The sequence below is a fragment of the Heteronotia binoei genome, chromosome 11, assembly GCF_032191835.1.
Source record: "Heteronotia binoei isolate CCM8104 ecotype False Entrance Well chromosome 11, APGP_CSIRO_Hbin_v1, whole genome shotgun sequence".
Taxonomy (NCBI): Eukaryota; Metazoa; Chordata; class Lepidosauria; order Squamata; family Gekkonidae; genus Heteronotia; species Heteronotia binoei.
In genome coordinates, this window is record NC_083233.1 from 51367019 (window position 1) to 51382676 (window position 15658).

The following is a 15658-nucleotide window of genomic DNA, read 5'->3' on the forward strand; positions in this document are numbered from 1 at the left end:
TATTATTCATTTCAAAGACAAATCCCAGCTCCATCCTCACTCCCATTTTCTAGGAGGGGTGGGGAAAGACATTAAACATGACTTGAACATTGAAAAATCAAGAAAGTATATACGAAATGTCTCCGTCTGAGTGTTTGTTTTAATGCATCTGTTTTCAAACGCAACAAGGGAGGAAGAAAGTGCAGTTTGGAGGCTATACAAACTTTTAGGTTCTGCACTCAAGCATCCATCAGACCCAGAATACTCTTTGCAACAGTGGCCAGACAGCTGCTTTTAGGACTCCTCCCCCCGCCACTGCTGTTCAGATTGATATTATATACTGCATCTGAACATTTATCGTCACCAGATCTTATGGCACAGCTCCAGTGTCATCCTATGCAGATTTACACCCTTCAAAGCGTATTGATTTCAAAAGGATTTAGAAGGGTGCAGCTCTGATTAGCATTGCACTCTAAAAACCTCCAAAACCCACCCTTTGTATCTAAGCTAATAGCCACACACTTCGCTCGCTTTCGTTGTCCATCAGTTAATAGGCCCCACCTTTTTAACTGCCTCCTCCAATTGGCTCCGTGAATCCTGATGCGCCCGCCCATTTTCCAAGCAGAGTCACCTCCTCCCTCTTTTTAGTGCGGCGTCGTTGCTATGACAGCCAAACAGCAGCCTCGGTCCAAGCTGCGCTGATGCCGAAGCTGCTTCTATCGCCAGTGCCGGAGCAAGAGAACGACGTCGGGGGTCAGTGGCCCGGCAGCAGCAGCTCTTCTTTCGATGTCAGTCAGAGCGGCAGCAGCAGCTCCCCGGACTCTGCTGAGGGGCGAAAGGTTAGAAAGGCCAGGCTGGAGAAAGGGATGGGGTGGCCGAGATGGCCCTGCGGAACTTTGGGAATTGTAGTTCTTGAAAGATGAAGTGTGGCTTCCCGCAAATCTGTCCGTTCTATCCAAGCGCGTGCCTGAACATGGAGGTTCCACGGTGGGCTCTCCTGAGCAATGTAAAAGCCTGCTTTAGCATAAGAGCTACTTTGCTAGATGGAACAGGTAGGGTTGCCAAGTTTGTGCAAATACCTGGAAACTTTGGGGGTGGAGATGGGAGAGGGTGGAGTTTGGGGAGGGGAGAGACCTCAGCATGGTACAATGCCATAGAGTCCACCCTTGACACAGCCATTTTCTCCAGGGGAGTTGATCTCTGCCAGTTGGAGATCAGTTGCAAAAGCGGGAGGTCTCCAGGCCTAACCTGAAGGCTGGCAACCCTATAACTTCTGTTGATACAGCCCAAAATTGCATTTGCCTTTTTAGCCACCGCATGTTGACTCATGTTCAGCGTATGATCCACTAAGACCCCTGGATCCTTTTCGCACATACTACTGCTAAGACAAGTCTCCCCCATCCTATAACCATGGATTGGATTTTTCCTACCTAAATGCAGAACTATACATTTATCCCTGTTAAAATTCATTTTATTGGTTTTAGCCCAGTTTTCCAGCCTGTCAAGGTCATCCTGTAACCTGTTTCGGTCTTCTGAGTTTGCATCCCCTCCCAATTTAGTATCATCTGCAAATTTAATAAGCATTCCCTCTATTCCTTCATCCAAATAATTGATTAAGATGTTGAAGAAAACAGGTCCCAGGACAGATCCTTGAGGCACTCCACTTGTCACTCCTCTCCAAGAGGATGAGGAACCATTCACAAGCACTCTTTGGGTGCGATCCGTCAACCAGTTACAGATCCACCTAACGGTAACAGGATCCAAACTACATTTTACCAACTTGTCAACAAGGACAGTATGTGGAACCTTATCAAAAGCCTTATTGAAATCAAGATAAACAATGTCTACAGCATTCCCCTGATCCAGCAAGGTAATTACTTTCTCAAAAAAAGAGATCAGGTTAGTCTGACATGATTTGTTCTTGAGAAACCCATGCTGGCTCTTAGTAATCACATCCATTCTTTCTAAATGTTCCAGGACCGACTGATGATTTGTTCTAAAACTTTTCCAGGTATAGACCAGAGGCGTCACTAGGGCAGGGCCAAGGGGGCCATTGGCCCCCCCCAGAGCATTCTCATTGGCCCCCTAGGGCTCTTTGAAGGCAGCAGGCGGCAAGCAATCACAGTCTTTATTGGCGGGAGACGCGGGGAGGCTCTTTCAAGGCAGTGGCGAAGCGAGAGAAGGCCGGGAGGGAAGAGGAAAGCGCAGCTCTCCGCAGGCAGGCATCAGAGGGCGAGCAGGCAAACCAGGGAAGGGAGGACGTTGCGAGCCAACCAGCGAGGGAAAGGAGGCTTTAGACGCGCGGGGCGCAGGAGGGAAGGGAAGGGGGCAGGCAGGCAGAGAGCGAGGGAGTCCCTCACGCAGGAGGAAAACAGGCGGCATCGGCCGCGCTCGCAGCAGCAAGAGGAGGAGCGGGTGAGGGGTAGCGCAGGAGCATTGCCGGCAGTGCGCATGAGCGCCAGTGCTGAAGACTCCGCACCGCAGGCGCTGCTGCTGGCGGCGGGGGAGGAGGGGGCAGGCGACGAGGACCCGAAGCGGGCTTCTTTCTCGCTGGTTCTCGCCAGGTGCGCTGAGCTCCCCCAGCCGCCGCTCTCGGCTAGCAACTGGTCTTGCACAAGCCCGCGCCGCCGCCAGCGCCTTGGGAGGGACGGACTGATGGAAGAAGTAGTTTGCAGGACGAGCAGCGCCTCTCCTCAAGTTTCGGGACGGTTACCGTCCCCAAATCTTTCGGCTTCTCCAGGCGGAGGCTTCCTTTGTTCGAACGCGAGGGATTTAGCACCTCTGGGCAGCGCACGAGGACTGCTGCTCTTCCCTCCGAGTCCGGCACACTTGGCCCCAGGGTGCAACCGACTTGGCCCCAGGGTGCAACCCACGCACTTGGCCCCAGGGTGCAACCCACCCCAGTGACGCCACTGGTATAGACGTCAAGCTGATAGGTCGGTAGTTACCCGGATTGTCTTTTTTCCCCTTCTTGAAGATGGGGACAACATTTGCCCACCTCCAATCTTCCGGCACCTCTCCTGTTCTCCAAGAATTCTTAAAAATAATAGCCAGAGGCTCAGAAATTACATCCACAAGCTCTTTTAGAACCCTTGGATGCAATTCATCTGGCCCTGAGGACTTAGTTTCATTTAAAGAAACTAGGTGTTTATGTACTACCCCAATGCTGATCCTAGGTTGGAACTTCATACCCTCCTTATATGTTCTGTTTTTTCCATGTTGAGCAGAAGAGAAGACTGAGGAAAAGTAGGAATTGAGCAGTTCCACCCTTTCTTCATTACCCGTTACAATTTCACTTTCTTGCCCTCGCAATGGGCCTACCATGTCCTTGCTTTTTAGTTGGAGATGCTGGAGATTGAACCTGGGACCTTCTGCTTACCAAGCAGATGCTCTACCACTGAGCCACCATCCCTCCCCAGTTCTCTGATTTATTGGTGAATTATCTCCAGCATCTAGTTCTTAACAAAGACCTGCCACATGGCACTTGGAGAGAGTGAAACCAGTGGTTTTCCTCTATGTGTGCCTCCAGTGTATGGTATACTGTCTGAACACGGAGATTCCCATTTAACTATTGCAGTTGATAGCAGTCAATAGATTTCCTCCAATGACTGTATAATCTGATCCTTTTATAATCCCATTGAAACTAACAGTAATCTTCTCTTCTTGTAGCAGCAGGTTCCATATGTTAATTAATTATAGGTTAGTATGAAAAAGGATTTTCTTTTATCTGTCCTGAATTTAGTGCCAGTCAATTTCATTGAGTGACCCTGAGTTCTAATCCAATGAGAGAAGGGGAAATTTTATGCATATTCCCCCTACTGTGACTTCCCCCAAATTCCCTTTAGTCAGAGGGCACTTGCTAGGAACTAACTTCCCAAGTGCTGCAGGGGCCCAGAACTATGGTGCAGGGGGGAGAGTGTCAGAGTATACAGTCATCAGACCACAGCTAGAGCTGCAATGGTTTCAGCCTTCTGTTTGTGCCATTTTTGTGGCTCTGAATGGCTCTTGGAAGGTATTATTTGTTCTGCTTAGGAATGTGCACTGTAAGGGGGAAAAATATCACAGTGGGAGTAAACATGAATAGAATTACATTGTTAAGACTGCAACCTATGTATGCATAGTCGAGAGTAAGTACCGTTAACTCAAGCCAATTTACTTAATGGGACTGACTTCTGAGCAAACATTAATGACATGGTCTGCAAAAGCCTTAAAGTATAGCAGGCTTCTTTAGCGAGCAGCTTCTGGAGCTGCAGTTCAGCAGACTGAGCAGCTATCAGATCCCTGTAGGGGTTGTTTGCAAGGGGCTGGGCCCCTCTGGAATACCAGAGATAGTCAGAAGTGCTCACTGAAATGCATCAAATGGGAACACAAACTCACACACGCTAGTCCAATCATTCTCAAACATTTCTAGCTCTGTGTGAAACATCCGTTTTGCTAATTTAATTTTCTTTGTTTCTTGAGAGATTTGGTAGATGAACTGCTTTGTTACATTCTTGTAGTATGTACATGAGTATGCATGTATGCATTTTTTTATTGCATGCTGTCTCAGGCTAGTCCACAGTATGTTGCTGAACCCCAGGAAGGTGAAAGCTATCATGTGGAGAAAGCAGAAGATGATTTGGAAGAGGGTGGATGTGAAGAAGAGACAAAAGAAGTTGTTGAAAGCGAGGAAGAGTGGGATACAGACCTAGAAATGGAAGGTATTTGCAAAAGAAGTCTTGTGAGTTGAGCTGCTCATTAGTTGGACCAAGGTGATTACCCAGAGTGCTGGAAAGTAGAGGCTTTCAAAAAAGAGGTCTTCTCGTGGCAAAGCAGCAGCCTTAAATGGGTGTATGGCATGATTGGTGCATGACAGGGCTGCTGGCTGGGTGCATGGATGATTGGTGGCACTAACTGCTGGGGCCTGCTTGCCTGTCCTGACTTCCACAAAGGAGGGAGGGAGAAAGAGCAGGTGACTTACAGCTCCACTGTTAGGCTCTGCATGCACTTGGCTCACCAGGCTGTTGCAGCAGTTCCTTGCCCTCCTGGCTCTGCATGAGCCCAGGATATGACAAGGAGATGGATACAAGGCTAATGGCCTCGACACTGAAAGCCCCCTGGATTGTGTGCCAACAACCTCCAAAATCTCGATGATAGTGTACTTCTTCTTGACATGGACTTTTGTTTGTAACAGTTATATCTGGTATTGGTACGGTTACCTTGCATGTTTTTGTTGCCTCCTGGTTCCACTAGTGAGTACTAGAATGTTCTGAACATTCTGGAGTTCTTTTTGCTGCTCTTCTTAATTTGAGTGTGGCTCATGCTTGCTGTCTATCATTTGTTTTTCTGACTACAACAGAGATGAGGGTATGTGATGTCTCGCTGTGCTTTGTGACTCTTAAGACTGTGATACCATTGGATGCAAATAGAATATCCAGATGTTAATAGGCTTGTTTTCCCAATGAATGGCTTCATGTGTTTTCTTGGGGGTCTCATCTTCTTATTTTCTTTTTCATCCTCCTCCTCTATAATTAGATTCTAAGAAGGTTTATGATCCGTCAGGAAAAGCCAAATACCTTGAGATCTGCCAAACATATGGTGTCACTCCTGTCTCTTATTTTATACGGCACATGAAAGATTCTGAGCTGTCTCTGATGCACCATGGCCTTGGCCCAAAGGTAACAACTGGTGAAAATTCCTTTTCTTTGGCCCATCTGATGTTGCTTTCTGTCCATACAGGAACTTGTGATGGTATTTTGGAGGATTAATTAGCAGCTGTTTAATCAGATGGATGGCAAAGTGGGTCAGCTGGGAAATCCTATTTCAGTTCTTGCCTCTTCCATAACCTTTCTGAGTGGCCAGAGGCAAACTTCTACTTCATCGGTATCCCTCTCCTTCTATCTGCAGTATAACAGTAGTGCTGTTGGCTTTGTCTTACAGGGTCATTGTAAGAATTTTTAAAATAATGCATGTGAAGTATTGTGCACAGTCTGAAATGTGGCAGAAATGATCATATAGTGATGCAACTCAGATGCTGTGTGCTAAAGGAGATATTAAAATGCTAACTGAAGCTCTAACAGTGCCATCCCAAGCAAAGCTACATCCTTCTGTGGCCATTGACTCCAGTGGACTCAGAAAACTATAACTCTGCCTAGGATGAACAAAATAGGAGTCGATTGCACCTTTAAGACCAAGTCACTTAGTTTGAGCTAACTTTATAAAATTATTTGTATGAATTGTAATGATAAAATTATTGATAAGAAACAGTATTGAAGACAAAAATGTATAATATTGTGTCATACGTTAACATATGTAAACAAATAACCAATCCCTTAACTTTTTATAGCTGGTCCATGAATTGAAATTTAGCAAATTTAAGTAAGGTATTCAGCGACTAAGAAGGAAAAAGAAATCAAAACTGACTGTTTAAAAAAATGTGCATTGTTTCCCCATCCAAAGCTGTATAATCCCCAGAGGAAACAGCATCTATTTGATTTCAGGTTTTGGCCTGAGTCAGTAGTGGTGCTTTCAGCTGACTGCTGATGGGCGGGAGCAGTGGGGAATTAATGTCTTTGTTGGAAACGACTGGTGCTTGCACGGGAGAGCTTTCCTTTTCAGGTTGCATCCATGAAGTTCAGAGCTTCAGTTTTTCTCTAAGAATAGTTGGGCTGGATCCAGCCAGCTTCCTCACAGAACCTTGCCTTACTTATTACAGCCTCTATCACAAATGGCTTTTGTTGCTATGGGCTGCCCAATCCCTAGCATAGCTTTTTTAGTGGCCTCCCTTTTGCACCAGCAGAGAAGCTGACTGAATCCAATCCATGGGAGGTATAGAGACGGCTCCATTCTGTAGACTTCACCAGCTCTTTTGCTCATTCAAAAAGTATCTCTTACCTCTCAGGAGGATCATTCTGAGTGTCTCTCCCAGTTTGAAAATTTTCCTGCTAGTTGTTTGTGTATTTGTTTGTTATTCCCTTTTTCCTCCAAAGAGTTGAGGATTACATATGTAGTCCCTCCACAGCTCCCCACTCCCCATTTGATCTTTGTAACAATCCTGCAAGGTAGGCTGGGCTGAGAGAGAGAGTGACTGGCCCAATATCAGCCACCCATTGAGTTCCAGGGTGTAGTTGGAATTTGAATCTTGGTCTCTGCAATCCTAATTTTACACTCTTGGCACCATGGTGATGCTCTCAAGGCCAAAGTAGTGATTCTTTCCTGAGCAGCTTTTCTCTGTTGTGAAGGTAAATCAGAGACACTGTTGATTGTAACTGCACAGATGTTTAAAGGATTGCAAATTCTTCCAGTTAGCAGATGAGGAGGTAAAGCTGTTCTGGTCTGTACCACTTCAGGCTGCAGAGTGGGGTTCACAGGACTGAATGCCCTTCGCACAAAATCAGGGCTTGAATTCAGCAAGAGCTCACAGGACCGCAGCTCCTGAACCTCCAGCCAGGGTCTGCATGCAGTGGGGAGTTCTCTCCACACTGCACACAGATCCTGGGGCATATGAGATATGCTACTGAGCTCCTGCACCTTTTTTCCCTACAAAATTATCCCTGCACAAAATTATTCCTTTCACATTGGAAGCCAGTAAGGAAGAAGCATTCCAGTGTAGGCTTTACCTGGGCATGCTAGTTTTCTCTGTTAGGACTGAGATGGGAGGATATTCCATTATGAGAACCCACCTGTATTGTCTGAAGTGGTATAGCCCAGGTGTGGGTTTACCACCAGCAAGCCTAGACTGTTTCATCTAACATTGAACAGTATTTGCTCCTAGTTCGCTCATGTCTGCCATGTTCCCTGCTTTAGGGGGCCAAAGCTGTGGCTCTTTCTCTTGCAAGCAATACATCTGTTGTGAAGTTAAATTTAAGCGACAATTGGCTAAATGGAGATGGGACAGCTGCAGTGGCAGAGATGTTAAAGGAAAATTGCTACATTTCAGGTATGGTCTTAATTCCATGGGTTTGAGAAGTGCTTTAGGATAGCAAAATATTAGCCACGTGGCACACACTCGAACAGATACTGAGATGCTTTTGCATGACTTGTGGGTCCCTCTCAGCTAAGTTTCTAGAGATCTGGCTTCACAATGAAGTCTGAGCAGGCAAACATGAACAAGGCTAAGATAGGTTTTATTCTGTGTTCCATATACTCTGTGTTTTTTTGGGGGGGAGGGCTTGTGCTTGCTGTCAAAAATCTAAGAGGTACAGGAATGAGAGTAATTGGTGTATGTGATTGAGGGACAGATGGTCTAGGAGATCAGTCACTTTGGGAGGAGGGCTCTTCAGCTGGCTTCCAATTCTGGCTAGTCAAAAAATTAACAGAACACTGTGGAAAACTAAGGAAACAAGCCTGGGTCTAGAGGAGGAGATTTTCTTTTTGGTAGGACTAAAAGCTGGTGTTCTTCTCCCACAGATGTAGATTTATCAGAGAACAGGCTGGGGGTGAAAGGGGCCAAGGCCCTGTCTGCTATGCTTCAGGAAAATGCCATGCTAGTGACCCTGAAACTCTCAGGAAATGAATTAAATGACCAAGCGGCCAAATATCTAGCTGATGCGCTCTTGACCAACAATAAACTGGAATCTCTTGATCTAAGCCATAATGCCTTCGGGGAGTCAGCTGGTAAGAGTATTTCTCTGACAATGGCAGGTACCTGTTGCATTAAGGGGATGGGCAGTATTTAGAAGAAGGATTTAAAGGGGGGGCGGAAGCAGTTTATGAGACAGTGACTGTAGATGCTTCATCCGAGGCAGAGCCAGGAGCCAGGAAAATTGGAATGATGCCACCTGAGTTAGCCATCAACTGCCCCCAACTGTATTAAGAGCATTTGAAGCACTAACTGTTCTGGGTGCAAATTACCTCGGAGTGCTGTCATAACTTTAAAAACTGAAAAAAGCAATACATTTACTCTCTTATGGTTCTCGTTTATTTCTAGTGTTTGGGGTGGGGGAGGCAAGAAAATATTTCAGTGGATCATGTTGTTCCATGCATAAACCAAAGATATTTTTGTTAATTAGGAGCTTAATTAAGTTCATTTGAAAGCTAGCAACTACCTTTTTCTGCCTGAAGAAGACTTCTATGCAACTTGAAGGTTTGCCTACCCTTGCACAAACAGAAGGGAATCAAAAAAAGGGGCATGGCTTAACCTGTTTTGTTTATTTAGGGCCATGTGCTAACATTTGTCAATATTCTCTTCAGAATGCAGGTGCTGTGGTCATCTCTTTCTCCTGCACTGGATCAGCTTCATTTCTTTCCTCCTACTGTTCAGTGGCCACATCGTGCTTGTGCCTTGTGCTCCAGGGTCAGGGTCCACCTGGTCTCTCCATTTCATGTGCTTGGCTTCTTTCATCTTACGTTTCCCTCGCTCGCTGAACAACCTTGCTGCCGGGAGACCCTCCTTTGCTCTGTGCACAGAAGGAGTCTCACCTGGCTCCTAATCAGGTGCCCCTTTCCATCTTACCTTGAAATGAGGACACAGTGAGTCAGTGGAAACCAGTGAAAGAGAGAGAGCTTGCCCAGAAAAGAGGGAGGAACAGCTCAGTGCAGGAGCAAGTTTAGTGCTAGAAGAAATGAGAGAAAAGAGGAAAAGCAAAGGTAGGACTCAGTAAAGAAAATGATCTTCTAGGTATTTCTGTTGAAATTGGGCGGAACAGCCCAGGAAAGGGAACCTACCACCATCACCGCCACCCTTTTGCCACATGCACCCTTTAAAATCATTTTAGTCCACGCCACAATTGTGACAGTATTGCTGCTTTCTACAAACCCAAGCTTCTTGAGCTTCCAGTTCTGCACAATCAGTTGGCTTCAAGAATTTGTCCCACTGGAGCCACCAGAGCCAGCCCCGGTTGTCTCATTGCCTGAGACAGGCAGATGAATCCCCTCCCTTCACTAATGATGGAGTATGAATCCATCTTCTTTGCAGACATCCTCCCATGCTCATATACAGCTCCTTCACTTCTGTAGGGCCTGGGCAAGAGAATTGCCCAGCAGATTGCATCTACCTCTCTGGCTTGGCTTGCTTTCAGGAATACTCTGAGTTGTTTGTGCCGTCGGCACTTTTCCTGCAGCACATCCTTTCTCCTCATCTCATGTCTTCCCCTACTTCACCCCCTTTCTGTGTTGAGAACGTTGAGCAACCCTGACCTCGGCAATCAGGAAGCCTCATTCTCCTGTTGAGTTCAAATATGACTGCAACCATGCAAGTTGTAGGCAGGACACTTTGGGCATAATTTACGGGGAGGTTTCTAAAGATCTTATCTGCCACCATGACCCCCCAAGCCTCTCTTCCGTTTTCTTTTGATCTGCAACATTTATTTTTTTCAGGTGAGGTACTTGGAGCAGCAATAGCAGAAAATGCTGGCATGAAAGAGCTCAATCTCAGCTGGAACTGCTTCCGGGGTCATGGTGCCATTGCTGTTGCCAAAGGTTTGAAGGTAAGCACTGCATTCTTCCCATCATTTCCATCTTGCTATGTTTATCTTCATTGTGTAATTCGGTTGCAATGGCAAAACTTTATGGGGTGGGCTAGTTTGGAAGTACACAAGTGAGCTTCCCTATAGTGTGTTGGAAAGCATTGGAAGAATTCACGTTTCTAAGAGATTTCTGTAACAGAAGGTTCACTTGAGAGATTCTTGGGTAGTGGGCTCTGTGCGCAGCATTGCTAAGATTCGGATTTACAAAAGTCTTTGACAGACAAGAACCCCGTGGCGCAGAGTGTTAAAGCTGCAGTACTGCAGTCCCAAGCTCTGCTCAGGACCTGAGTTCGATACCAGCACAAACTGGTTCAGGTAGCTGGCTTGAGGTTGACTCAGACTTCCATCCTTCCGAGGTTGGTAAAATGAGTACCCAGCTTGCTGGGGGGAAAGTGTAGATGACTGGGGAAGGTAATGGCAAACCACCCTGTAAAAAGTCTGCTGTGAAAACGTTGTGAAAGCAACATATGAACATATGAAGCTGCCTTCTACTGAATCAGACCTGTGGTCCATCAAAGTCAGTATTGTCTACTCAGACTGGCAACGACTCTCCAGGGTCTCAAGCTGAGGTTTTTCATGCCTGGACCCCAGAGTTGGAAACGACTGGTGCTTGCACAGGGGACCTTTCCTTTCCTTGTCAGATTACTTTTTGTCAGACTAGTCAGATTTCTGGGAAATACAAAGGTGTCTTGGGGGAACTGGTTGCTACCAGGAATTCTTGAATGAAAAAGTGGTCTGAATTTGAAAACCTGTGTTGCCAAATTTTATATCCCATGGCATAAAAATTCAGTAAATTTTTTCATTCAGAAATAACTGGTAGCTGAGAATTCCATAAAAATGTCTTCGCTGAGTTTTCCAGAGATGATTTCTGAGCAGATTCTTTACTGTATCCCACCTGATATCCAAGGGCGTATCAAGTTTGACTCAACAAGGACAATGTGATCCTGACCTGGATAGCCCAGGCAAGCCTGACCTTATCAGATCTTGGAAGCCATACAGACCCGGCCCTGGCTAGTATTTGGATGGGAGACCTCCAAGGAATGCCAGGGTTTTGATGCAGAGGCAGGTGATGGCAAGCTACCTCTGAATGTCCTTTGACTTCAAGCCCCACAAGGGTCACCAGAAGTCAGCTTAACTTGATGGCAAAAAAACCCCAACACTTTTTTTTAAAGGACAATGTACAGGCAAAGGCAGGTACAATACCAGAAAATATGGCCTAAAGAGGAAACCCAATGAGGAGCCGGGTCCTGTGGCTTCATTTCTGGGACTGGGTCCTGAAATTTTGAGGTGTGTGCCCCAGGAGAATACTCAGGTCTGGAGATACTGGCTTTGACTCGGTGAGCATGACCTGTTGGAAGTGTCATAACCAAAGGTGCTTTCTGTTCAAACGAGGTTGGGTAGAATCCAATGATCTGCTCAGTTTATTATTCCAAATCTCCCTTGGGTTTTGACACTTCCTTGCCACAAATGAGGAGGGCAAGTGGTCTGCCAGACACTTCTCCTGGGCAACCTCATTGAAATTAACCAGAGCTTTTCCATTTCGTTGGGGCTTGTGCAGAGCTTTGTGGCAGCCTCTGCTCATGAGTAAGCTTTTTCTCCTGTACCTGTAATGGCAACCCAGATTTGTCACTCAATGCGGCAGCTTTCCCTTGCCTCTGGTGGGTAAGGCAAGTTTGCTTTCATTTACCATGCATTACAAGGGTAGTGTCAATAGTGTCAACCAGGAAGTCTCTAGCTCTGTGTTTGCTGGCCAACATCTGCACAGTGCTTCTGGTACAGTAGCATCACTTGTTGTAAAGGTCGAGGATTGAATAAACTTTGGCTGTTCAGATTGATGCAAAGTGGTGGGATGCCACTGTCGGGATGAAGCTTGCAGTACACTACCACTCCCTTACAGTGTCATGTACTGAGCAGAGCCAGAGCCTTTCTCATAAAACAGTAAGGACTTCAAGGAGTCAAAGAGCACAGTCTTGCTATGGATGCTCAGCCCCGCAGGTCTCGCCAAAGTTTGATAAAAGCCATTTCCCTCCCCAGTGATGCCATCAGGTCTGGATCTTGGAGTGGAACACCAGGTCACCTGAAAGCAGGCTCTAGGCTTGCTTTTCAAGTATACATTCATTTCTAAAGAAGGATCTTCATAAGACTTGCTAACTTCAGTGTAAAATGAGCTAATCCCACAACTGTCCCTTCCTCTGCAGGCAAACATATTCCTTCAGGTGTTGGATCTCTCCTACAATGGCTTTGGTGACAAGGGAGCTGCTGCCTTGGGTGAGGCCCTGAAAATCAACAATGTGCTGGAAGAACTTAATGTTGGGTAATCACATTTTAATGTGTGTATGCCTCTTCTGGAGAGTTCAGAGTTTTTTCTCAGTACTCCTGACAACAGCCTTGTGATGTAGGCCATTATTTCTGTCCCATTACTGTATGTGGGCAGCCAAAGGGAAGGCCTCTTGACTTGCCAAAGAGACATGAGTGGACTGGGGACTGTTCAACTCACACTTATAGTCATGGCATTTTAAATGTCATGTGCGTACATTGCATAATACTGCTTTTTATTGCAGAATTTGGATATCCTTAGCAGAGAATGTTGGCTGACCCTTTACAGAAACTTTTCTACAGCATTGCCCGAGGCCAGTCATCAGCAGCTCTTCAGGGATTTCACCCTGGGAATCCTAGATCCCAATCCAACAAAATAGTTAGGGCACCTTTCCTGTGCTCAAAAACAGCCTTGTCTGCAGCAGTTGCCAGACTTGCTGAAACAGAACTCCAAGTTGTGCATCTCTATCCTGACAGTGCAAATCAAAACTGTGCTAAAATGCAGCCCTGAGATCTGCAGCACTTGCTGCCAGGAAGAGAAACCTGCAGAAGCAACATAGTTAATGCACTGCCATCCCTGGAGCTGTAGACCCTCAGTAGCAGATCCTGGACCTCCTAAAGCTACAGTGGCTAGTTGGTCTTCTGGAGGTTGACAAGCCACCAGACAGATAGCAGTAATGCCTACCCTCCTCTCTGATTCAAGTCATCCTTGTTCTGATTGACAATCCGGGACAATTCTTGATTGAATTGAATGGGAGAGGCAGTTAGATGTCTGGGGAGCCATAGTTTGCTCAGATCCTCCTTCAGCCTTCTGTACATACATCTCGTAAGTGATGGGAATAGCTTAGGGAAAAGTGGGTATCTGGGTGGTGGCAGCATAGGAAACCAAGAATCTGAAGGATTCCAGATGGAACAGCTTGGTCAGACACCAGAGATCTTACTACTTTGAACGAGTGTTGACCAGAGTGGAGTTTGGTTGTGTCAGTCATCTCCAGTCCATATGTATGGGCTGAGTTCTTGATCATCTGTGTTTCAGGCAACTTTAAGATATGGCATTTAAAAAAATAAAATTTAAACAGACCAATAGGCAAACAGCTGAAGCTTGCTCTCTCTTCTCACTTTGTTTTCAGCAATAATCGCATTTCACTGGAAGGAGCCCTTTGCCTTGCTCTGGGCCTGAAAGAAAACAAGACTCTCAGGTGCCTCAGCGTGAGTAGCTTTTCAGAGAAGATTGGATCCTGATACTTTGGCACAAAGAAACAAATGAATTTCCCTGTTGTGATCTGCAGGTGGCCAGAAACCCCATACAGAGTGAAGGCTGCATTAGGATTCTGAAATCCATCCAAGCAAATCCTGGTGCTGTCTTAGAAGTTCTGGATTTTTCAGTAGGTGTTAATGGATGGAAGGGGGCAAGGTGTGGTCTGTGAATGATAGGAGAAGAGATGGGATTAGCAAATCATCTGTTTGTACAGTGGTACTTTAGCAATGGTGGGAAAGTGTGATCCAAAAGAGAACTCATTCATGATTGTTTGTAGTTGAGAGTGATGCTATGGATGGGTTTAGCTCTTCCGAAGATATGTGATGAGTTGGTTGCTGCTGTTTCACAGAATTGATGGTTGGCTTGTAGAAGTCATTGCTTCTGCTTTGGATTAGACAGATTTGTGGAGGACTATCTACAGCTATTAGTAAATGATGGCTAAGTGGAACTGAATGCTTAGGCCACTCAGTTAAATTTGGCTGCTTCCTATAGAACCCACTTGCAAACTTACTAGAGACATCTGTCTCAAGTGCTGGAGAACTTGAACCTTGGTCTATTGCAAGAAGGCCAGTCTTATGTTCTTCCTGCCCCTCCCAAAATCTCTGTGACCTGGCACCCTCCTTTGCTATGCCTACTGCAGTTCAGTGAAAGCTCAGCCTCTTCCCTTCTCCTTGGCAAGATCACTTTGCTTTGGGGGTCAATAAGCAACTTTGTTCTGACTTCCTTCTCTGGTGATTTCTTTTAGTCATCTGTTTTACTCCTTGGAGGTGACATTTCCACCTCCAGCCTGAAGCTGGTTTCTGTTTCATGTTGTGCTGAGTAGATGCAAGAGTGGGGACAAATACTGTTTTGTAAGAACGATCCCTGTCTCTCCCCCATCAGAAGAAATTTCTCATTGTGTCTGACCAGTTTTTCAGATGGTGCAAAAGAAAAGAAGCACCCAATTCAACCCACCAAAAAAGGAACTTTGCTGGCGATCATGGGCCCTGCCTGGACAAAAGCCACATGAGGCCTGGCACTGTAGTAAAGAGGGAGATTGGGCAAGATGATGTCTAAAATCTTGCTGGACACAACCCTTTATGTAGTAAAGCATCTTTTCTCCCTTTTCAGGAGATTGTATTGAAGCAGGATTTCACAGGCCTGTGTGATGCTGTCCAGGAAACCTTTCCAGGCCTCCAGATCAAACACGATGGGACCAGACCCTCGTTCAGAGCAAACCAGTCCAAGATGTGAACCCCTTCTTGGGGTCATGGAAGGTGAAGAGGCTGCTTAAACGGCATCTGAGAAGCCTCCATGCCTCTTAACCACTCACGTTGCACAGTCACCTCTGATCAAGATGTTCTTGCAGGTTTTTAGTCTATTGGAAAGCTGCTGAATCTACTGGGCCAGAGACAACAACCAGACAAAAGATGTGACACCTGCATCAAAGTCACCTCAGTTCTCTGAATGATCTGCTGTCACCTGTCTATATCCAAACACTGCAATCCACAAGCATTCAAAATGCTTTTGGATTGCATCTTTTTCCAGTGATTCTCTGTTTTGATCCCTGTCCAAACACTGGCAGTAATGCCTCAGATACATGGACTCTCACCCTCCTAACAAAATCCTAGACTGGAAAAAAACAGACTGTATGCTGGGAGGGAGGTGGGAGGAATTTTCC

General features: G+C 46.0%; 1 protein-coding gene across 1 annotated transcript; it reads left to right on the forward strand.

The window, feature by feature from the left end:
* The first annotated feature begins 617 nt into the window (after window positions 1-617).
* LRRC74B (leucine rich repeat containing 74B) lies at window positions 618-15370 on the forward strand. Its single transcript, XM_060249890.1, has 10 exons — window positions 618-818; window positions 4529-4679; window positions 5494-5636; window positions 7765-7897; window positions 8368-8574; window positions 10276-10385; window positions 12623-12738; window positions 13871-13949; window positions 14030-14125; window positions 15109-15370. The coding sequence occupies exons 1-10, from the start codon at window positions 681-683 to the stop codon at window positions 15229-15231; spliced, it is 1296 nt and encodes a 431-aa protein (XP_060105873.1). The 5' UTR covers window positions 618-680; the 3' UTR covers window positions 15232-15370.
* The last annotated feature ends 288 nt before the right edge of the window (window positions 15371-15658 follow it).

What these genes read in the sequence shown, in the direction of transcription:
- LRRC74B (XM_060249890.1), top strand. Translation starts at nt 681, where the DNA reads ATGCCGAAGCTGCTTCTATCGCCAGTGCCGGAGCAAGAGAACGACGTC. An exon ending in ACCATGGCCTTGGCCCAAAG is followed by an intron (nt 5,637 to 7,764) that starts GTAACAACTGGT and finishes TCCCTGCTTTAG; the next exon opens with GGGGCCAAAGCTGTGGCTCT. An exon ending in AGACTCTCAGGTGCCTCAGC is followed by an intron (nt 13,950 to 14,029) that starts GTGAGTAGCTTT and finishes TGTGATCTGCAG; the next exon opens with GTGGCCAGAAACCCCATACA.